A 23,588-nucleotide genomic window follows, 5' to 3' on the forward strand; every position below is an offset into this window, starting at 1 on the left:
ATCCGCTAACATGGAGGAGGCGGGGTTTATGACCCATACTGCAGCCAGACACCAGGGGGCGATAGGGACGTTTTGGCTTCATGTTTTGGGCGTCGTCCACGTTTTCTACAACTAGATCCGCTATCCGTGCTCGTTGCGCGCTCCCGACGGAGGGGAAACGGGGGATAACTACTAAAACTCAGAGAGATTATAACGGATCAATAAAAATCAGCTGATAACAGCGTGATTGATCTGCAGCAGAATGAACAGCGCAGGTAAGAATTGAAACACAGGACGGCAGACTTTAGGAACTATCACGAAACCGACCACCAAACGCCTCCGGGCCATTAAACGCGCAAGCTCGGCTTCTGATAGTCCACCTTCGTAAATGTGTTTCGATTACAATCTGCATTCTTAGACTCTTGAAATTTCTTAGTCCAACGTGTGCATTTTTTCTCTATTTGCTTACAGTTGTGCAGGAGAAAAAAGTACTTTTGTGAAAGAAAAATACTTTGACAGGACTGAAACGCTGTTTCTTCTATAAACACATTCAGTGCGAGAAGATTAAGAAGTCAGAATCACGTTAAACCTCAGCATACACTAAACTGAATATATTTGCTGCTTTAATCTATTTCTGTTTTTTGTTTTTTAAGGAGTTTCAGTTGTTTTCTCTTTCGGACAGTAAACTCCAGATGAAACTCATTAACCCATCTGAACCTTATTTCCTGAAGAATTTAATGCAGATGTTCGCCTTTGTAGTAGCGACAGAAATTAAGTGAAATTGAAAAAAATAAAATAAAAAATCCGAATTAACAGGAACTTTCTGTTTTGTACATAGTGCAATTTGGGCAATAAGCAACAGGATTTTTTGTTTACATTTTTACAATCAAGTTGTTTCGCTAATTTCAGTTTTTTGTGTCTGGTTTTTTTTTTTTTCTTCAACTACTGAGCCCAGTCCTTCCTCGGTAATTGCTTGGGTGTCAGGTTAACATACTCATTCTTTTTTGAGATGCTAGAACAGCTGCAAGAGTAGTACAGAGAAAACTCCACAATCAGATGACCTCCCAGGAGCATGCACTGGGCTCAGGGAGGGGACACTGGAGGACACTGGGTGGGAAAACAGACACTCCGACAAATGACATAGGAAGCCAGAGATAATATATATATACACTGATGGGTGATAAGGGAAGTGGAAACACATAATTACATAGCAGGAACAAATTAGAACAAAACGGGATGCAAAGCTGGACACAGTGCACATGAAATAACAATTAACTAAATGAAAAACACGCAAGCTTGACATTGGCATAGAGATAAGCAAACCCAGGAACACACGACAGGCTGAAGAGACAAGGATGAAACAAATAGAAGAACATGGGAAGAAGTAAGGGAGACAAAAAAGAGACACAACTAAGACGCAGAGCGAGAGAAAGGGAGACACAGAGACAGATGTCAGTGATTTTGAATTTAAAAATGTGGTAGCTTATTGTAAACAAAATGGAAGTGGAGGGAAAATCTTGTGAGGTTCTCTGGTTTGATGGTTTAAAGTCATTAGTTTAATTGTCATGAAAGGTCATGAGCAAAAACGAGAACCTGTGGTGGGGTTTCGGTTGCCTTTTTTTACCTTTTTTTTTGATGAATAATGTTTTTTTCTTAATATGGTCCTAATATTCCTTCATAGGGGTAAAGAGGGCTAATGTTGATGAGACTGTTAATTAAACTGAATACATATTATTCAGTTTTATTTATACAAAACCTAATCACAACAACAGTTAAGGTGCTCGAGGTGCTTTGTATTGGAAGGTAAAGATCCTACAATAATGCAGAGAAAACAAAAAACAACAATAACAACAATCAAACCACCTCCTATGAGCATACGCTTTGGTGATAATGGAAAGGAAAAACCTTTTAACTGGAAGGAACCCCCAGCAAAACCAGGCTCAGGGAGGGGCAGCTATCTGCCGTGACCGATTGGGGTGAGGGGGGGAAGACAGGACAAAGACATGCTATGGAAGAGAGCCAGTGACTAATTATAACTAATGAGTGGGGGGGGGGAAATGGTGAGAGAAGAAGAAACACTCAGTGTATCATGGGAATCCCCCAGCAGCCTCGACCTTTTACAGCATAACTAAGGGATGTTTCAGGGTCCCCCGATTCAGCTCCAACTATATGCTTTATCAAAAAGAATCATTTTAAGCCCAATCTTAAAAGTAGAGATAGTGTCTGTCTCTGGAATGCAAACTGGGCGCTGGTTCCACAGGAGAGGGGCCTGAAAGCTGAAGTCTCTGCCTGTCATTCTACTTTTAAATATTCTAGGAACCACAAGTAAACCTGAAGTCTGAGCGCAAGTGGTGTAATGGGGTGATACCGTACTTTAAGGTCTTTCAGATAAGCTAGTCCAGCCTAGAAATAAAATTCAAATTTTATTTAAAATGTTATTTTTGTACAACTTAAAGAAACCCAGTTATAGCAGTGATTTCACTTCCCAGCAGAGAGACAGAGAGAGATCTCACAGTAGAGTACAGTACCACAGTGTGTATTTTCACTGTACTTATACAAAAGATATAACTGACCAATAAACGCTCTGCGTGCCTCTAAATTGCAAAGCACATGTGGGTGCAGTTGTGTCCTGGGCACTGTATTCATGGTAAATAGGCTGGTTCCTAGCGCTTTTCTACTCTACCTGAGCACTTTGTAAAACTTTCCTCATTCACCCATTCACACCCGGAGGTGCTTTCTATCTAACATTTACACATGTTCATGCTCCAGTGGATACATCGGACACAAACCTGGGTTTAGTAGCCCAAGGATATTTGGCATGAGCACTGGAGCTCGAATCACTGATCGAATCACCAACCTTCCGATTAGTCTATGACATGCTCTACCTCATGAGCCACCACTATATTCATCAGGTATTCATGAGACTTCGAGGTCCTAACATCCTATCCTAACTGGATAAAAAGGTGCTGGTTGATAAGCCAGGCTATACCAGTTAACTTTCTCTCCCTAAACCTATTCCGTCTTACCTTTCTTTAGCTGTTGAGAAGAAACCACACCACACTACCACAAAGATATTACGTGCTAATTAATAAGTTCCTCGGAAATATATATATATATATATATTTTTAACTTTGAATAGATTTGGAATAGCTGTTTCCCTTTCAGTATTTATCCCAGGCTAACCAGCCACCAACTAGAGAGTGGAATCAGTTTCTTGCCAAGACAAAATGTCAGACTTCCTAAGCTGCCTGGTCAGAGCTTTGGTTTGCATCAAAAAGTAAACATGGAAAGCTGGAGACATGACTAGTTTTAATTTCACCCAGAAGATTGGTTTGAATTTTTTGTTTCTTGTTTTTCATTCCAGCTATGTATCCACCTGTCATGGCACCCCAAGCCAACATGTTTGGCAATGTCCCAGGCTATGAAGGCACTGTGCCAGGAGGAGGTAAGAAAAGCCCGGTTCACATAATTCCTCACATTAATCCTGTTGCTTGTACTTGAAAATTTGTCATTGATGCAGGAGGTTTCCTGCCCCCTCCCATGCCCACGGAGCCAGTAGCCCCACCCCAACCTGCCCCTGAAAATCCTGAATGGAGGTACGACATATTACCTGTGTTTCTGAGCTGCTCACCAACCAGTAGAATATTCTGGTTTAACACAGAGTTTGTGTGTATTGTAGCATCCCCTCTCTTTCTGAGGATGAGGCTCGTAAGGCATTCAAGGAATTTGTGTCGTCTCATTGCTGCTACAGTGACGCTCCGGTCACTCAGGGAGTCATCACCTCCATGGAGCCATTCAACACATTTAGGGTGATTAAATGTTCCCTATTTATAATGCTGTCAGCATCAGTGATGCTGCGGACTGAGTTACCTCCATATCTGCCTTTACTATCTTGATCAGTCTACTAAAGACGTCTGGTTTGAACTCCTTTTATTCAGTTTACATGTTTTTTCCAAATATTTGACCAAAGGACATAATTGAATGATAATGAACTGTTGAAAAATTAACATGTGTAATGATTTTTTTTTTCTCAGAAACCTGAGGGCTTTAAGTAAGTGTCCAAACCTACTGAAGCAGTAGTTTGCCAACCCCATGGCAGCAAATAATTGTGCAGTTTTGTGGGTTGGACAGTTTATTTCATTACAAATCTTCAGGGCTGTTGCACGTGGTCGAAAACTACACTGTAGATTAGTCTTACAGCAGGATTTGTTATGCAGTAATGCACACCACGCTGTTACTAGTAAGCTAACATCAGTTATTTCTACCTACAGTTTTATGCTAACGACAACCATTCATAATATTTTTTTGTTATAAAATATTTTCGCCCTAACTTGTTTCCCTCTTGTTTTTTTTTTTTAATCTACATGTGCATTAATACAACTTCATCCTGATCCAGAAACACACTGAAGGCTCACAAAGTTCGTTGTACGTTGACAGGGGAATCTTATCATCACATCCAGTTTCTCTTGGTAAAGTCAGTTTTCTGTTCCTTAGTACCGTCTAGAGACGTTCACTGAGTCCAGGTCAACTGAGTGGGCCCAGAAACCATATGAAGGTAAAAACACATTTTCATTTTATTCAGTCCAGAACAATTTACAGGCAGTCGAGAAACGGGTAAAAAAAAATCCCTGAACTAAAAAGGAAACATGGGGAAAATCACAGCTAGTGGGGCGACTAAATGATAAATACACAAGATAACGAGGGAAGAGGAAACGAGAGGGAGATACAAAAACAAACTAATCACAGAAAACTGAACAAGGGAAAGAAACTAAATACCACAACTGTTCCACTATGGGGAACAGATACATGAATATAATTCCAAACAATACCAAGATTTACTAAAAAAAAACCCTCAAAGTCACTTTCTAACAGACCCAGGACCATAACAGAAACTACATGGAAAAATGCCACTGCAAAATCTCCAGTGTTGAATTGACACTAGAAAGTGTCTATATAGGTCCACTCTTTTGAGTATTAAATGAACATTTTTGACAGTGTGATAGTTTTAACAGTAACCTAGTCAGTTTTAAAGGTTAGCAATGACTAACACTGAGCAGTGCTGATTTTCCAACACTGGAAAATAACTCAAAATGCTAGTAATAGTCCAGTGTTAGGAAATCAGCACTGCTCAACGTCATTGTTAATCTTTAAAACGGACTAGGTTACTGTTAAAAATATAACACTGTCAAAAATGTTTAACACTCAAAAGAGTGGACCCATATAGACACTTTCTAGTGTCAATTCAACACTGGAGAAACACACTTGCTTCTGCTTTCATTACAACGAATTCCTCTTTTGGACATCGTTGCCTAATCCTTACCTAAACATCAGTTTGTTTTTTACTGTCACTTGCTGTGAGCTCTTGTATAATTAATAGGTGAGCCTGCTGACTTTTACACCCAACCTGCTCCACAACCGTGGGAGGTCCAGGCCACGCCCCCCAATCTCTTCAGTGACCATAAAGTGAAGATCCGGGTGCCATTCACATCCTCTGTCAAGGTGACTGAATAACAGAAGCTATCTATCAAAGTGCTGGTTTTAGCTTTAAGAGGGCTGACACAACTTTCATTATGTAAATCGAATTCCCCCCCCAATCACTGGACATGTATTAAGTACCACAGTAGCTTTGAAAACGTTTTTATGGTCTAAGGAATAGATTTCAGTGGTCCTTACATGAACTTAAGGAATTATCATGCTCCAAAGGTTTCATTGGGTTGCTAGTTGTCCATGGGATTTTTCTAGAGCTTTTTTTTTTTTTTTTTTTTTTTTTTTTAATTAAATGCATTGAGCTGACTCAAGTAATGGTTGGATATATAGGCACAGTAAAGCTGGCAGGGAACCTTGAAAAGATGTAAGCAGCCCTTTGTGAATTAAAGCTGTCAAATCTGAAAATGTTCCATGGGTTTGACAGGGTCTTGAAAGGACCGGAGGTTGTTTCTTGGGTTACCGATAGTGTTCAAGGGTTCTCAATACAGCAGTTCTTCAAGACATTTCAGTAGTGTCATGATTGTATGTGAAAATGACCCAAATGCAGAGTCAAAGGTGAGGATTAATAAACAATCTTTTTTTTTTCCGGCAGTGTAGAACCCCAAGGCTAAATCAACAGAACAACGATGTGTGTTAGGGATCATTGTCCTGCTGGAGCGCTCAGCATTTCAATCATGTAGCTGTTGTTTTGAGATGAATTTGAAGAATTTGCTACGTCCACCATCTTTAACAGCTGGTACATTTAGGTTTGAATGCCTCACCTTTACTAATCCAAACATACTTCTTGTCATTGTGGCCACATAGCTCTTTTTCTTTTCTCATTTGACTATAAAAACCTTTTTCTGAGCACATGCAAACTCCTACCACAACTTTATTTGCAGTTTTGATTTAGCTTGATCTCTGATTAGAAGTTAAGCTGTTAACATGGAATGTGTGGGAAGGTTCTAAGGATCTAAGGAGAAGTGTCTGTCAGTGTGACAATAATCTTATTATTAACTTTTTTGTGTGTGTGTGTTTTTAGGAATGCAACACCTGCCATGCAACAGGTGTAGAGCAATGCACTGAGTGCAATGGATGTGGAAAAGTAAGAAAATTCTCAACAATGCATAATAATTGCTGACAGGAGAAATCTGGTGGTAATGTTAAAAAAAATGCTTATTTGTGTCTTTGTAGAAAGCTTGCTGGGTGTGTGATGGCACTGGAGTGAAGTTGGATGCAGCCTGCAGTCACTGCAATGGCACAGGCAAAGAAAGGTACTACTTTTTTCAGAACAAAACTATGCATACAACATTACCATAAATAAAAAGGCAATTATTACTTCAGAATATGAGTACATGTTTTTAGAGCAAATCAATCCAATGCAGTAAACTGGAGATTTTTTTAAAAAGGGACCAAAACAGCCAGGTTTTCTGTTTATGCATGCAAACCATTAATAATATATCTAGTTAGCCGTTCATTCATTCGGCATTCAAGTGCAATCATAACCAGACTTCCATTCTTTTTTCTTCTCTTTTTAAAATTTAGGTGATATAAATAACTGTGACTATAGATAAAACAGGGATGCTGAGTTTCTGTTAAGGTTGAGCCATATTTTCCTATCTGCAATAATAAGTGTATAAATTTATACGTGATTAAGAAAGCAAGAATATCAATATCAATGATACTACTTGGCCTAGCGTACTCCACAACAAGATAATTACAGACATTTCTGAGAATGAGAGCAGTGTGTCAGCCTCAAATGATGACTTCATACCTAAAAAGGGAGCTACAAGAGGGCAGACCAACAGCAAAACACCACACTTTTCAAAATATTCAAGAAAAACTGTTCCTGCTAAAAGTGGAAACAAGATGTTTGTTGAGTACAACAAAGCTGTGAAAGCACAAGTGGACGTGACATTAGCACTGGTCCCCCCCACACACACAACCACGAAAACAATTCTTGAAGCAGAGTCTGCTCCTGTGTGCAGAGCAGCTGCATCTTGTCTGCAGTGCAACCAGCAATAAAACCAAAAGAATCAACAACTGACTTTTTGATATCTAGCACTACAGACTTGCCTGATGAATACATGAGCAGAGATAGTCGCACCACAATCATCTGTGTCCTCTATCTGCATCCCGCAATAACTCAATTTTGATTTAAAAAATATATATATTTTTATTTTATTTTAAAAGACGTGAAGGATGGAATCTGTTAAATTATGTTCTGGAGGATGATAAGCAGCAATATTAACAGAATAAGCGTACACATACTCAGAAAATAATAAATGAAATACAGAAATATTAGAATTTAAAAAAAATAAATAAATCTGATCTAAGGAAACAAGAATGGTCCAACCCTTCCCTGCCAGGTAAATCCAGGTAAATCTAGAAAAGCACCTCCCAAAGATGATTTTAGATTATTACAAAGCTGATTTCAATTCACATTTAAAAACTCTTATTCGATTCAGGCTTGGCTTTAGGAACAGTTGAGTCTTGAGGAAATGAGTTTTGGAATAAGAATTATTTGGATGATGTATGTTCATGGATGTATGATTCAAGACTGATGTTTGCTAATGACAGCTTATCGATACAAATGACGATGCAGAGGTGACTGACATCCTCTGTGACAATGCCTGCATTGCCGGGCCATATGGACTCTAAATCAACACCACAGAGCATCGGCGGCTGCTTTTCATCTCAATGGTGCCCCAATTAAGCAGTGAATTTAAACGCATTCATTTGATAGTTCAAAAATCAGATCACAGATTACATCCACAGCAGAATGGGCCAAGCGAAGAAGAAGCAGCCTAACATTAGTATGAAGACCGCCTCCAAAACCTGGACCTTGCTGAAATAAAACCTTGATAGGCCCGTTTGTTGAAATGCAATATGGAATTTCCATATGTGGTCACACCTGAAACAAGAACATTGAGACTGCTGCCAGTGAAAACCAACTGTTGGTGATCAAATACAGCAAAGCAGCATACTGGTTATGTGGCCAACCACCTAGAACAACCACCAACTAGGGCCTAAAGAAGATATTGATGTGACCACAAAAAGAAAAACAAAAGGTTAATGTGTCACGTCTATGTTTGTGTTTAGTTGTAGTAAGTGTAATGGCAGAGGGAAAAAGGAGTGTCAAACCTGTAAAGGAAAACGCCAACTGCTGACCTACATCGAGCTCAAAGTGGAGTGGTGAGTACAAGTACTGAGCTGTTCCAACACTGGATTGCTGAATTATGTTTCTTAATTAACCTCGAAGAAACATCTTCAAGGTTTCTTGAAGATGTTGTGATTTGGTACATATATATGAATATAGTTATTGTGTGTATTTAGGAAAAACAATGTGGAAGACCACGTGGTGGAGCATAACTCTGGTTTAAAGACTGATAAGCTGTGCTCAGTGAATGGGAAGGAGCTGTTCAAGAACAGCCAGAACTTGGTATGCACACACACACACACACACACACACACACACACACACACACACACTCGTCTGTGTGTATTTATATCCTTGTGGAGACATCTCATTGACATAATGCTTTCCCTAGCCGCTTACCCTAACCATCAAAAATGATTGCCTAACCCTGACCCTTCCCCTAAACCTAACCTAATTGTAACCCTGACACTAAAACCACATTTTGAGTCTCAAAAATGCCTTCAAACGAGGGCTGTATACAGGGAGTGCATAATTATTAGGCAAGTTGTATTTTTGAGGAATAATTTTATTATTGAACAACAACCATGTTCTCAATGAACCCAAAAAACTCATTAATATCAAAGCTGAATGTTTTTGGAAGTAGTTTTTAGTTTGTTTTTAGTTTTAGCTATTTTAGGGGGATATCTGTGTGTGCAGGTGACTATTACTGTGCATAATTATTAGGCAACTCAACAAAAAACAAATATATACCCATTTCAATTATTTATTTTTACCAGTGAAACCAATATAACATCTCCACATTCACAAATATACATAGGGTGTTGATGTCATTAGACCACACCCCTTCTCATTACAGAGATGCACATCACCTAATATGCTTAATTGGTAGTAGGCTTTCGAGCCTATACAGCTTGGAGTAAGACAACATGCATGGAGAGGATGATGTGGACAAAATACTCATTTGCCTAATAATTCTGCACTCCCTGTAGTGTAGTATAGTAAACTACCAGTTTTTGGTCCCCATGAAAACCACAGACACACACACACACAGCTAATGTAGCTTCACACTTTTCAGTTCAGTTATTTCATACCAAAATATACACAATAAACTACATCACAGTAATTTCTACACAATAGTTTAGAATGCTGTATTCCAAATTTCACATTTTAAAGATGAACTAATCTTCATAAGTAAAACATAATGCCACAGCAGGGGCTCACTTCAGCCAGATGTAGTTTAGGTAAACATAAACGTAAGAAGTAAAAGACATTGCTGGGGTTAGCTGTGTGTATATTGCATGTTAATTTCTCTCTTTTATCTCTCAGGTTTACCCGCTGTTTGGGTTTCCAAACCCAGGAGTCTCTCAGGCCTCTGACCGTCTGATCAAAGAACATCAAACGAAGTATGGCCAAACCTCCAGGATTCTGCAGCAGGTAGGCCGACACACAGCTCAAGAGAAAAACAAAAGGTCTATTCTAGTGTGCCTGTGTTGCTCTGCAATTTTGCCACCAAAATGCTTGTTGGTGGGGAGTTTCTCTCTTTATGTTGCAACTCCCAGTCAGTTGCAACAAAACATGAACTACACAATTCTGGAAGTAACCAGAAATGTGTAGAAGAAACAAAAGCACCAAATGGGCCAATCACAGTGTCATGAGTGTGATGAGACACATACATTTACAATTCCAGGAAAGGTTGTGGTGTAATTTACAATGTGGGGTTTTAGAGGGGTTTGTTCTTATGACACAAGAAACGTTTTCAAAGACCTTCAGAGTGCAATGTTTAATTAAAATGAAATATTCCAAAGTTAAAACAATACTATGTAAAGTATCAGCGAGATTTTGTGAAATTAGTCCACATGTCATAAGGAGATATACAGTTTGATGGCCACATGTAGTGTTCTGTGGTGCGTCGTGACTGAAGGTGTCTTGAAATGAATGAATACATTTTTGAGAACACACTAATAAAAAAAAAAACCTTGACCTTGCAAAAGACAACTAGTCGCTATTTCTGAACAGTATATAGTTATCCACTAGGGGTGCAACGATATTCGTATCGATATTGAACCGTTCGATACAGTGCTTTCGGTTCGGTACGCATATGTATCGAACAATACAACATTTGTAATTTATTTTATCAACTTTCCTTCTGACGATGCTGTCTGTGTTGAGCGCTCAGTGAATCTGCGTTCGACTACTCCGCCTAGGCTGCACTGTCGAGCGCAGATCCACTGAGCGCTCAACACAGACAGCATAGTCAGAAGGAAGAGTGCAGGGCAAGCTAGCAAGACAGAAGTTAAGCTCTCCTTGCAACATGGACCTCCCCCACTCTCATTCAGATCTGGCGTTTGGAATTATTTTGGTTTTCATGTGACGTATGACCCTGAAGGTAAGCGAGTCATGGACTAAAGTAAAACAGCATGTTGGATGTGCCATGCAATGCTCAATTACATGGGTGGGAACTAGTGTGTTAGCGCAGTTAGCTCGTTAACGTGTTGGCCGTCTAGCCCCATGCACGAGGCGATCGGCGGTAGCTCGTTAACGGAGATTTGCCGTGTTGTGGCGTTAAGGTCATTTCAACGAGATTAACCTGAAAGCACTAGTGGGAACACAACGAATATGACTGCACATTTACGCCGACATCATCCTAGTGCAAAGACAAAAACAACAAGCATGCTACTAACTTTAGCCGAGTCATTTAGACAGCTGTTAGCACATGATTCTCCTTATGCTGCTGAGAATATAGCCCAGAAGAAGCGGATAGTATAGCTTTTATTTTGGAAAGAGCCATTTCTCTGTAATAAACTCTCTTTTCCAAAGATGAGTGATTCCTCAATCAGATACAGGGCTCGCAAAATCGCTAGCCCGACGTCCTGGGGCTAGCGATTTTTTTCAGACGGGCTACCAAAATCTATCTCTGCCCTGCCCGTCGGGCTATTGTAGGAAGGAAAAATATATGTCAATGCTTTTGCATTCTTTCAGAAATGTAGCTGGGTAATTATGTCATTGGCATCGGTGAGCCACTGCGTTTAAATTTGCGCTTGTTTTTTTGCTTTCACTTTGCAATCGTGCGAACTGTGTATAGAGAGCGACAGCACTGATCTGTGAGTGATGATAATTTGTGCACCAATTCCTCTGACATCGTCTTATCAATCGTTAGCTTACTATGCAAACATGACAAGTGAAATCTCCCGCAGCTTAAACATGTGAGAGGTTGATCGCGCAGAGAATCGCTGAGCTTATGTGAGTGAGTGTGTAAAAGCAGCAGGATATATATTTTAGTTCTGCTGAGCCAAATAAGACAGGTCAGGGTGAAGAAGTGACAGCCAAAGAAAAGCTTACCACAAAACGGAGAAGTTATGACAAATGAGACTATAAGGCAAAAAGAAAGGGCAGCTTTATGGTTTCATGGACAAAAGAATTTCTGTGGCTGCAATATGACGAGCTAAATAACCAGGGCTGCACATAAGTGGTCCGCAGGTGCGCATTCGCTGTCAAAATAAAAAACACGCACAAGGGTTAGGGTTAAATTTAAAAACTGTACTTTTGAGTTAAAATATATATTTATAATTTTAATAAATGATAAATTATAAAGGCATGAACATTTTTTTTGTATCGAAAAAATATCGAACCGTGACACCAAAGTATCGAACCGAACCGTGAATTTTGTGTATCGTTGCATCCCTAATATCCACCTACCCAAAGGAATTGTTTGTCTGTTAGCAGTGTAGTGTTAACAATTTTCAAGATATCATTTTCAAATTGATGGTGATGATGTTGTGATGGTAGATGCCAAGGACAGCTCGAGCTGATTTAATTTTGGTGAAAATCAGGTCGAGGGTCACATAAAATATGTAAATCAGCAAAAACATATATAACCCACCCAAGTTTTTATGGATCATCTTCAAACTTCACAATAATATAAAAGGCTTTGGGGGGGGGGGGGGGGGCACAAGTATCTTGGTTGACTAAACATTTGGCCTTGACCTTTATTGTTAGCACCCAATGTCAAAGTTGATCTTGAAAAACAATTTCAAAAAACCATATCAAGTAATACATCAGGGGATGGAAACAACATAAAAAAAAAAAAAAGGAGTACAATTCACAAAGAACATAAATTCAAGGATTTTGTTCTATTTAAGCTAGACTATCTACTGGGGATGGACCGATCCAATATTACATATCGGTAATAAAAAAATGTAATCAATCCATTAAATATCACGAAAGCGCCTCAAAGAAAAACTTGCGCCATGGCGTAACTCAACTCATAGCACGTCGGAGCAGTATGCGTCATGTGATAGAGCGGCTGTGGCGTGCGAGACCTCTCGGTGGTCTGGTTGAGCACTTGGCGTCTTGCTACCAAACCGGCATTTCATCTCCAAGAAAGTTATCCCAGAGAGAAGAAGTGTGTAAGTTAATGTCTGAATGTTTGTAAAGCATTCCCACGTTAAGCATAACAACCGATATATGGAGCGACTGCCTCTTCTCTCTCTCTCCCTCTCCTGTTGCTACTTCAATCATGAAACTGATCGGCTGATCGGCTTTTCTGTCGCAAGTCCCGTCTCCCTTGTTTGTTTTTGGCCCACTTTGCACCAGAAAAAGGAAACCAGCGGCTAAACAACAGCAGCACGTTTGAGCTTATAAGCTGTTGTTAGAATGTTGTACTGTTTATAAGGTTGGGGAAACCTGCAGTCAGCTGAGCCTGAAGAAGTCACTTGGATGAGTGACGAAACGTTTCTCCCACAAAACGCTACGTCCAGATGAACAGAATCAACTTATGGAGATTAATATTACTTTCTAGACCAGGATCCTTTTCTACGTAGCTGACGGCTGGTAACTGTGCAGGGGCGGGTCTAGCAAAGTTTAGCCAGGGGGCAGGTAGGGCATTAACAGGGAAAAGGGGGCACAAAGACATGCTTTTCCATCTTATTCTCATTTAAAATGTCGAGCTTTTAATACATAATTATCTGAATCTTACACCCAAAGTTTTCATCTGATGTAAATGTATAGAAATCCATTATTGTATATAGGAACTATTAAGTCAAATTTATAAGCTACAGTACTTTTTCCTTTGGAAAGGTACCATCTGTGCAGTCTGCAATTCTGTTGAAGAAAGATGTTGAATCTATTTAATTATTGTAGAAAAATAATTGATTTCTGTGCATTTTGTTTTTTTGTTTTTTTTTTTACACGTGCATTAAATTAAATTACGTCGATTAAGCATCACGAGGCGGAGGGTGGGGAGTGGTTCCCTATTTATATTGCTGGGAGTTTGCAACCCTATTAGTTAGGTTGCTTAATATTTCCACTAAGTACTCTTTAAAATACCAGAATAGGGAGGATGGTGTAGGTTTAAGTTTATTAGATTGATCAGTATTGCTGAACTAGTGATGTGCGGATCGATCCTGAAATATCGATTCCTCCGATACATAATCATTTATGTTCTAGAATCAATTCTCACATTAAAATATCGATATTTTAGTAATTTAGGGTAAATTTGTAGTTTATCATTAACAGGAACACAGTGGAAAGAAACTATAACATTCAGATCTTGTCTACATTCAAAGGAACTACTTCCTCTTTCATAGTGATGTGCGAAATACGGCTGTATAAATGTCTCGCAGCCCCTTGGCGTGCGCACTCACAACAATGGCTGAGCGTAATTGTGCGGACATATTTTACCTCCACAAACAGCTGAGACATGGTTTGTGATACATGTGGCAAAAAAGTGCTCCAAGAGTGAGGTATTGTGGCCATACTTGAGACCTCAGAATTAGGGAGACATTCAAAATACATTTTACAGTGTTTATTCATCGGATAAAATGCATTAAATGTCACCTTTATTATTGGCCGGCCCGGAAACAGCGAGGGTGTCCAAATTCAGAAGCTGCTTCCACCTGAGGACCCGGCCTTCGTGGTCTAAAGAAAGCCGGGTAGTACGTCACGAGCTCCCTCGGTGAAGTGAAACTCTGCCGTCTGCTCCTTGCTATCTAAAATATAACAGGGCGCTGGCGTAAACTCTCGACCGTCTCACACTTTGTTTAATTAGTTTTCTGTTTAACGTTTATTCAGCTGTGTAAAAACCCTCCCGAGGGATTAATTAAGTTAAATTTAATTTAATCTAATCTAATAACTTTAATCTCAGCCAAACTGATTTGCTCATGAACAAATAAAACACTGAAAAAGCCAAACAATAACATTTTTAAGTTATCAAAGTGACTTATATATCATGTTTAACCCGAGTAATGAAAGACCGCAGGGGTTTGAAGACGATGTGTCGGTCGGTTCAGATATTTGAAGTTTACACAGCTACATTCTCACCTGAAAATATGTTAAAGGTTTTTTTGCGACCCAGAAAGAGAAATAAGAGTGTTACGACCCCCTCTGCTAGGCGTCAGGGAGGGAGTAACATACACGAGCCCCCCAACACAAAACTGAGTAAAGCAAAAGGTTTTAATTACAAACTTTAAACAGAAAACCGACAGGGCTGTGCAACAGACCACTGGGCAGACAATTACTACATAAAGAAAGAACAGTCACGAGTAAAAGTTAAAGGGTAACTAAGGCAGGCTGGCCGCACACAAAATAAAAGCTAGGGTTTTAACTAAGGCAAGCCAGCTTCACAAAATCCTACTCACAGCCCGCTAGCAGCTCAAAACTCTAATCAGGCTAAGTTTAAAGCATGCACCAAGGTTCGACAAAGTTCAGCAATATGAATAAGTTCAAAAAAGATCGACGAGGTAGGCACGAAGGGCAAACTGCATGTTCAGTCCTAAGCAGCAGCCACTGAGTGAAGGACCTCCAGCCTTTTGTAGCCACAGGTGGGTACGATCAGCCACTGATTGCCTCTTGGAGCATCATGGGATCCCGGGGCAGCCAATCGTCCGTGTGGTCTGGCACACTTCATTCTGCATAAGAGAGGGTTGGCACGGGTCTCCCAGTAACCAATCACACACAAGTCCTGGAACACATTGATTTACCTAGAGGAAGGCGGGGCCACCTGAGGCCGTAACACCCCTCCCCTTAAAACACCAACTATGTCGGGCAGAAGCGGACGTTGCAGAGTGTGAACAACAACAAAGAACAAACACAGTAAAACATGTTTACAAGCGGGACAGACCATCAGCTAAAACATTTTCAGACCCCCTTTTATGGCGAATACTTAAGTTGTATTCCTGCAACAACAGAGCCCAGCGCATAAGGCGCTGGTTATGATTAAACATACGAGCAAGGAACACAAGTGGGTTGTGGTTGGTGTACACAACAAGAGGCAACATGCTGGACCCCAGGTACACGTGAAAGTGCTGAAGAGCCAACAACAAAGCCAGGGTCTCCTTTTCAATGGTGGAGTAGTTTAACTGATTTTTATTGAACTTGCGGGAAAAGTAACAAACGGGGTGGTTCAAACCCTGCAAGTCTTCTTGCAACAGCACTGCCCCAGCCCCGACAGCACTGGCATCAACCTCAAGTTTGAATGGTCGCGTCAAATCAGGTGTAGCTAACACAGGAGTATGGCAGAGGAGGGCTTTTGCACTCTCAAAAGCATCCTGACACTCACTTGACCAGCCAAACTCAACCTTTGGGCTGAGTAGGTCAGTCAATGGCTTGACTACAGAGGAGAAATTCTTACAAAAGTTTCTGTAGTAGCCCACCATCCCTAGAAACCTACGCAACTCACGCCTGGTGGTAGGTGTGGGAAACTCTTTAATCACTGCCACTTTGGCATCTATGGGCCGGACCTGTCCACGTCCCACCTCCCTGCCTAAGTACGTCACTGTAGCTTTGGCAAACTCACACTTAGCTAAGTTGAGAGTTAGAGTAGCTTGAGCCAAACGGTGAAATACCTGCTGTAACGTTTCCAAATGATCTTGCCATGTTTCAGTGTAAACTACTAGATCATCTAGGTAGGCACTGCAGTTGGACAGGCCACGGAGGACTTTATTTACTAGCCTCTGGAAGGTGGCAGGAGCGTTACACATGCCGAACGCTATGACTGTGTATTGTAGAAAATCATCAGGTGTAACAAAGGCAGAGATGTTAGAGGCACGTTCATTTAAAGGGACCTGCCAGTAACCTTTAAGAAGATCTAACTTTGAGACATACTGAGCAGTCCCAATACTGTCCACACAATCCTCAACTCTTGGGAGAGGATGTGAGTCAGCCACAGTCACAGAGTTCACCTTCCGGAAGTCTGTAATAAAACGGGGCGAGCCATCTGGCTTAGATTCCACTATACAAGGCGAGCTCCAGGGGCTTTGACTGGGCTTCGCTAAGCCATGTTGCAGCAGATAGTCAGCCTCCTGTTTCATGAGCAAGCGCTTATGGGGGCTGGCTCGATAAGGATGCTGCTTAATAGGTTTAGCTCCCTGGACATCGATGTCATGCTCTAGCACCGTAGTGGAAGTTGGCACATCCCCGAATAAACAGGTGTGTTCCCTAATCAAGGCAATTATGTCTTCTTGCTGCTCTGAAAACAGATGCTCAAGCAAACTCGGCAATGCCTTTAGCATTTCAGAGTTAGGCAGACGGGGTCTAGAACAGGTGGGATAACGTAGTTTTAACCCATCAACCTCGTCCACCCCTCCTTCCTCTAGGTGGCTTGAGGCTACAATAGGAGCACAGAACCCAGCAGGCTCTGGCGTTGACCGAGGATGGTACAGTTTCAACATGTTTATGTGACAGACGCGTGTTTTGCGTCTGCGGTCGGGAGTGCAAATTACATAATCTGTCTCCCCTCTCTTTTCACAAACTTTAAAGGGGCCACTATACCTAGCAGACAAGGCTGAGCCTGGAACAGGCAAGAGCACAAGAACCTGGTCCCCCACCTGAAAGGTTCTTTTAACAGAAGCCTTATCATAATGGCGTTTCATCTTTCCCTGTGAAGCGGCAAGGTGCTGTTTAGCCAGAGCGTTGGCTTGATTCAAACGCTCACGGAAGTGCTTTACATAACTGCTGACATTCACTTTGAAAACCCCATGTGGGCTCAAAAACGCCTCTTTCAGAGCTTTGAGGGGTCCCCGTGGCCTATGGCCAAATACCAGCTCAGAAGGACTAAAACCAAGTGACTCCTGAACGGCGTCACGGGCAGCAAATAACACAAATGGAACACCCTCATCCCAGCTCTTTTCACTCTCCAGGCAGTATTTGCGTAGCATCGTCTTTAAGGTCTGGTGCCACCGCTCTAATGCACCCTGCGATTCAGGATGATACGCAGAGGACACGACATGCTTGACACCTAGAGTGCTAGCCACTTGGTTGAACAACTTAGACTGAAAGTTTGAGCCCTGGTCGGTCTGTATGACCTTTGGCAAGCCAAACACTGAAAAGAATGTTGTCAACGCCTTAACAACTGCTTTTGCTGTAACCTTATGTAACGGGACAGCCTCGGGGAAACGGGTAGCTGCACACATGATTGTGAGAAGGTATTGCTTTCCTGATTTTGTTCTAGGTAGTGGACCCACACAGTCTACTATGACATGGTCAAATGGCTGATCCACTACAGGAATGGGACACAACGGAGCCAGGGGTATGACCTGATTAGGTTTACCTGCAACCTGACATACATGGCAACTGTTGCAAAATTTAGAAACATCACGCTTCATACCAGGCCAAAAGAAATGTTTTAATAGTAGCTGGTATGTTTTCGTGATGCCCAAGTGTCCCGACCACTGGCTTTCATGAGCAAGGGCCAGGGTCTTTTGCCGGTACACAGAGGGAACTACAATCTGCTTGACCTTACTCCAATCTGCACCTTCTGCACCTGGTGGAGACCACTGACGCATTAGAACATCATGTTCTACAAAATAGGCTTGTTGCTCTTTCTCGACTTGCTCAGCACTTACCGTACGTTTGAAACAGCTCTGTAGTGTTTCATCAGCTAATTGAGCTGCTGATAGCTGGTCTCTAGTCAAGGGCAGCAAAGAGACCTTAGGAAATGGATCAGGCTCCTCAGGTTTCACAGAGTCTGGGGGTGACAGAACATTGTTTCTGTTAGTGGGCACATCATTCTCCCCGGAAAATGTGGACATCAACACAGAATCAGAGAGGGCAATATCAGTATCTTTACGAGCTTGTGCTCGAGTAATTGCACAGGCTGGATACAGCCCAGGGGGCATAGAAACATCAGAGGCTTTCTGATTCAGGGGGTTGTCTAAAACCTCCAGACGAGGGAGCACTACCCCTCCTGCGATATCATTGCCCAACAGCATGGCAACACCCTCTATTGGCAAGGCCGGGCAAACAGCAACAGGGAAAAATCCTGTAGCAAGGTTTGATTTAATAAAAATTCTGTGAACTGGTCTGGGAGCGTAACCCATCTCTATCCCCCGTAGAACAGAATTAAAACCACATTCACTTTCAGCAGAAAATGGTAATACACTTGAGAGGATGACAGTTTGAGAACCTCCAGTGTCCCTTAAAATACGCACAGGTTTTAACTCAGATGGATTGTCTGTTAGCGATACTGAGCCATCAAAAATGAATGGTTTGAAACAGGGGTCTGGCACCCTACCACCACAACCATGGACCTCATGACGGGCCTCAGCTTTTACAAAACCCACCCCTTTGGGTTGCTGAGCATTTGATGTTTTGCGTTTTAAGGCTAAACAGTCAGCAATCACATGTCCAGTTTTATGACAGTAAAAACATTCACGGTTTTCCCTAGACCCAGACACTTTAGCTGTGTGGCGCTGTTGCACAGGGCTAACCCGTGGCTTCTCACTGTCAGTAAACGAGGCTTTATGAGTGAGTACAAACTCATCAGCAAGAACAGCAGCAGATGCGAGTGACGTCACTTTCTGTTCATTCAAATATAGCACAATACGCTCAGGAATGCACTTCTTAAAATCCTCTAACAAAACTAATTCGCGCAGAGCGTCATAGTCACTCGCTTTTGAAGCAACACACCTCTTATCAAAGAGAACCCCCTTTTCTCTTGCAAACTCCACATAAGTTTGAGTTGGCAATTTCTTTTGCTGGCGAAACCTCTGCCTATAGGCCTCGGGAACTAGCTCATATGCCTGCAAGACAGCTGTTTTAACGCACGCGTAATCTAAACTGTCCTTTAAAGAAAGTGCAGCCACCACCTCTTGGGCTTTGCCGGACAGTTTGCACTGTAGCAAAAGAGGCCAAATCTCACTAGGCCACTGCAGCGCGCCAGCGATACGTTCAAATGCTGCAAAGTATGTATCAACCTCAGTTTCTCTAAAAGTGGGCACTAAAGAAATGCACTTATTAATTTTAAAAGCAGAAGCGGACGAGGAGGTGGGACCGGAATTGTCAGCAGAGACAGATGAGGCTTGAGACTGAGACTCCAGCTCAAGCTTTCGGAGCCTAACGGCTTTGTCTGCCTCTATTTCCAGCCTTCTTATTTCGAGCTGAACCCGCCTGTTCTGAGCCTTCTCCTCAGCCTCCAATTGGAGACGTGCCAGCCGCACCTTCAGCCGAGCTCCGTCTCTGCCTTCTGAACTCCCAGAAGAGAGTGGGTCATAGCGAGGAAGCGTGCGCGGCATTTTTCCCCGCTCATCCCCCTCACCATCCCCACTAGAACCATTTTGGCCCTCTTCAACTACGGCAGCTTGGCTTGGCACACCAGAGACCACAGGTGAAACAGGCACTTGAAGCACACCAGCTCCCACCAACTTGTCCACCACTAAGGCTTTTATATCACACTTACGGAGGGTTTTTGAAACCTGCAGCTGAAAGTGATCCACAATTTGCAGCAAATCATTTTTGCGACAGCTATTAATAACCTCAAGAGATGGGGCAGCTATAAAGTGCTGTAAACAAAACGCAGCCGACATAGTGCTTAATCTCTAGTGATAAAACAAACACCCCCCCCTTTCTTCTTTTTTTTTTTTTTTTTTTTTTAATTTTTTTTATTTTTAACCCCCACTCCCAGGAACAAAGACCCCCTATGAGGGATCCCGGACGAGCCCCCACTTATGTTACGACCCCCTCTGCTAGGCGTCAGGGAGGGAGTAACATACACGAGCCCCCCAACACAAAACTGAGTAAAGCAAAAGGTTTTAATTACAAACTTTAAACAGAAAACCGACAGGGCTGTGCAACAGACCACTGGGCAGACAATTATTACATAAAGAAAGAACAGTCACGAGTAAAAGTTAAAGGGTAACTAAGGCAAGCCAGCTTCACAAAATCCTACTCACAGCCCGCTAGCAGCTCAAAACTCTAATCAGGCTAAGTTTAAAGCATGCACCAAGGTTCGACAAAGTTCAGCAATATGAATAAGTTCAAAAAAGATCGACGAGGGAGGCACGAAGGGCAAACTGCATGTTCAGTCCTAAGCAGCAGCCACTGAGTGAAGGACCTCCAGCCTTTTGTAGCCACAGGTGGGTACGATCAGCCACTGATTGCCTCTTGGAGCATCATGGGATCCCGGGGCAGCCAATCGTCCGTGTGGTCTGGCACACTTCATTCTGCATAAGAGAGGGTTGGCACGGGTCTCCCAGTAACCAATCACACACAAGTCCTGGAACACATTGATTTACCTAGAGGAAGGCGGGGCCACCTGAGGCCGGAGGCCGTAACAAGAGTAATATTAAAACTAAGTCGCTGCCGCCATTGTTGGAAACTGGAATTGGCTGGGCCGCGCTATAAATTCTGCGATATGGTTTTTCAATTTTGTTGTCCGGGTGGAAAATCGGGAGAAATTCGGGAGAATGGTGGCTCCGGGAGATTTTCAGGAGGGGCACTGAAATTCGGGATTCTCCTGGAAAAATCAGGAGGGTTGGCATGTATGGTTGTGGCAACATCACTAACCTTGTCAAACACCTCAGAGTAAATCATATCACAGAATAGCGTATGTTGAGGCGAACTGAAGAGGAGGAGGAGAGGGACAGGTGACGTCTCTCACGGAGTCCTTTAGTGCTGCAGGCAGGCAAGGTGTTCAAATAGCGCACAACTTCAGTTTTTTTATTTCTATATGATGAACTCTGCATTACTAAGTGATAAGAACAAGAAATCTGATGTCCTGTAATCATTATGACGCTATAATTTGAGATACAATAAATAAAATACGTTTTTGTACAAAGTATCGGTATCGGATCAGTATCGTCGATACCACCCTGACGATTACTTGGTATCGGATCGGAAAGGAAATCAGTGGTATCGCACATCACTATGCTGAACTATGAAATATTTTGGGTGCAGTGTATTTTTTGCATACAGGTATAACAGAATAGCTTTAGTTTTTTTTTTGTTTAAACTTGAGTATGAACTTATACAAAATGCAGCAAAATATTTAAAAAACAGTTTGATTGATTAAAAAATACACTATATTGGATTCATATCAGCAGATATCCAAATTTATGATATCGGTATCGGATATAAAAAAGTGGTATAGTGCCATTTTTACTATCTGCTGATGTTTTTGTGGTACAGCTTGTGATATTTGCTCAATTAAACATGAAAGTTAAATGGAAATAATCACAAAAATGAAGAAAATCATAATCATTTAATGTTAAAAAGGATTCAGTTTTATTTTAGCATTGTTGTGAAAGATAACTATATACTATTTAGAAATTTTCACTTTCTGTCTTTTGAAATGGGAAGTTTTTTTTATTAGTTTGCTTTCATATATAGGACTTTGTAGTAGTCTTGCACTTTTTTCAAATTTTAAATATTTAGATATTTATTTTTACATATTTGAACATATTTTAAAAACATATTTTAAAATATTAGGCTTTTATCTTTAATAGTCTTTGAGATAGTCATGTTCAATCATTGCCACAAATTTCAGCTTGTGACAAATGAGTCACAGCAATCATTATTAATATTTAATAATGATCTACCATTTAATGTTTATGCGAATCAGAGACGGTCAAGACGTACGACAGAATGAGGCTGATGTGTTTCCTTTCCTCCAGCTTTTAGTCTATGCTAAGCTAAGCTAATGCTTTCCTACTCAAGCTGACACGCACCTCTATCTCTCTCTTTCAGAGGCAGACGGTCGAGCTGATCCCCATCACCAGGGTGAACTACGAGTGGAAAGACAACACCCACGCCTACTATGTGTACGGCAACGAACACAAAGTCAATGCTGACGACTATCCAGCAACCTGCTGCTGCGTCATCCTGTAGACTGTTCTCTTCTTTTAACATCAGCGCATGAAATGTTTATTAAAATAATTGTTTTCATTTGATTTATGAAAGCCAAAACAGCATCCCACATCATACCAAAGTAAACATGGTGGTGGGAGTGAATTAAATTAAGGATTTGAAGTAGCTTAGTCAAAGTCCAGACTGAAATTCATTTCAGATGCTTTGGCATAGTCTTAAATATGCCAAAATCACGAGTTAGAATCTCAGTGGTCAGGGGTCACGCTTTCTGAAAATCTTTGTCTACAGTCGCCAGTATTTTAGCATGCCATGTCCCCCTCTGGACTTTTTTATTCTTTTCTTTTTCATGTTCATTGAAGCATATCATACAGTGTCTGTTGCATTTGCTAAACATCCTACATATGTAAAAGAAACGAGGATCAATATAAAGGTTAATTATTGCTTAGCTCTAAGTCTCTATGAAAAGCTTCTATATTTGCTTTTTTATTCACATGTTTTTCTGACAGTCTGTCTTGTATTTAAATGCATTCTGGGAGAAGGAAGGAAGGAAGGAAGGAAGGAAAAGGGCTCAGTTCATATGGCCTGAAGTGAGTTGGTGACTGAATGACATATTAGTAGCTCGACTCCGTTTTCTGCTCACCTCACTTTAGCAGACCAATATGGGGTCCGCATTACAGCTACGCCAATCCGTCTGTCAATCTGCCACAGTGTCTTATTCATCTACTGTGAAAAAGACAATGAGATACTTGAACTCCTCCACTTAAGGCAGCAACCCTGAGTTCACCATGCACTCCTTCCTTCTATAAAAAATATCTGATGTGAATTTTGGGGGGGTTGTAGGCGCACCTTATCAGCATTTGAAAATTGTAAAATATGAAAGATTTCAAACATTACAGTTTTATAATCA

General features: G+C 41.3%; 1 protein-coding gene across 1 annotated transcript; it reads left to right on the forward strand.

The window, feature by feature from the left end:
• The first annotated feature begins 64 nt into the window (after nt 1-64).
• LOC113022120 (protein SSUH2 homolog) lies at nt 65-23,133 on the forward strand. The gene is made up of 12 exons (XM_026167189.2): nt 65-254; nt 3,344-3,424; nt 3,500-3,575; nt 3,659-3,788; nt 4,474-4,534; nt 5,357-5,478; nt 6,488-6,550; nt 6,640-6,719; nt 8,548-8,640; nt 8,782-8,887; nt 9,932-10,039; nt 22,562-23,133. Exons 1-12 carry the CDS (start codon nt 242-244, stop codon nt 22,700-22,702), a joined length of 1,074 nt encoding a protein of 357 aa, XP_026022974.1. The 5' UTR covers nt 65-241; the 3' UTR covers nt 22,703-23,133.
• Nucleotides 23,134-23,588: the final 455 nt, after the last annotated feature.

This window comes from Astatotilapia calliptera, chromosome 5, assembly GCF_964374335.1.
Source record: "Astatotilapia calliptera chromosome 5, fAstCal68.1, whole genome shotgun sequence".
NCBI lineage: Eukaryota > Metazoa > Chordata > Actinopteri > Cichliformes > Cichlidae > Astatotilapia > Astatotilapia calliptera.

Coding starts and splice junctions, on each gene's coding strand:
- LOC113022120 (XM_026167189.2), top strand. Junction 3,425..3,499: donor AGGCACTGTGCCAGGAGGAG/GTAAGAAAAGCC, acceptor TCATTGATGCAG/GAGGTTTCCTGCCCCCTCCC. Junction 6,720..8,547: donor AATGGCACAGGCAAAGAAAG/GTACTACTTTTT, acceptor GTTTGTGTTTAG/TTGTAGTAAGTGTAATGGCA.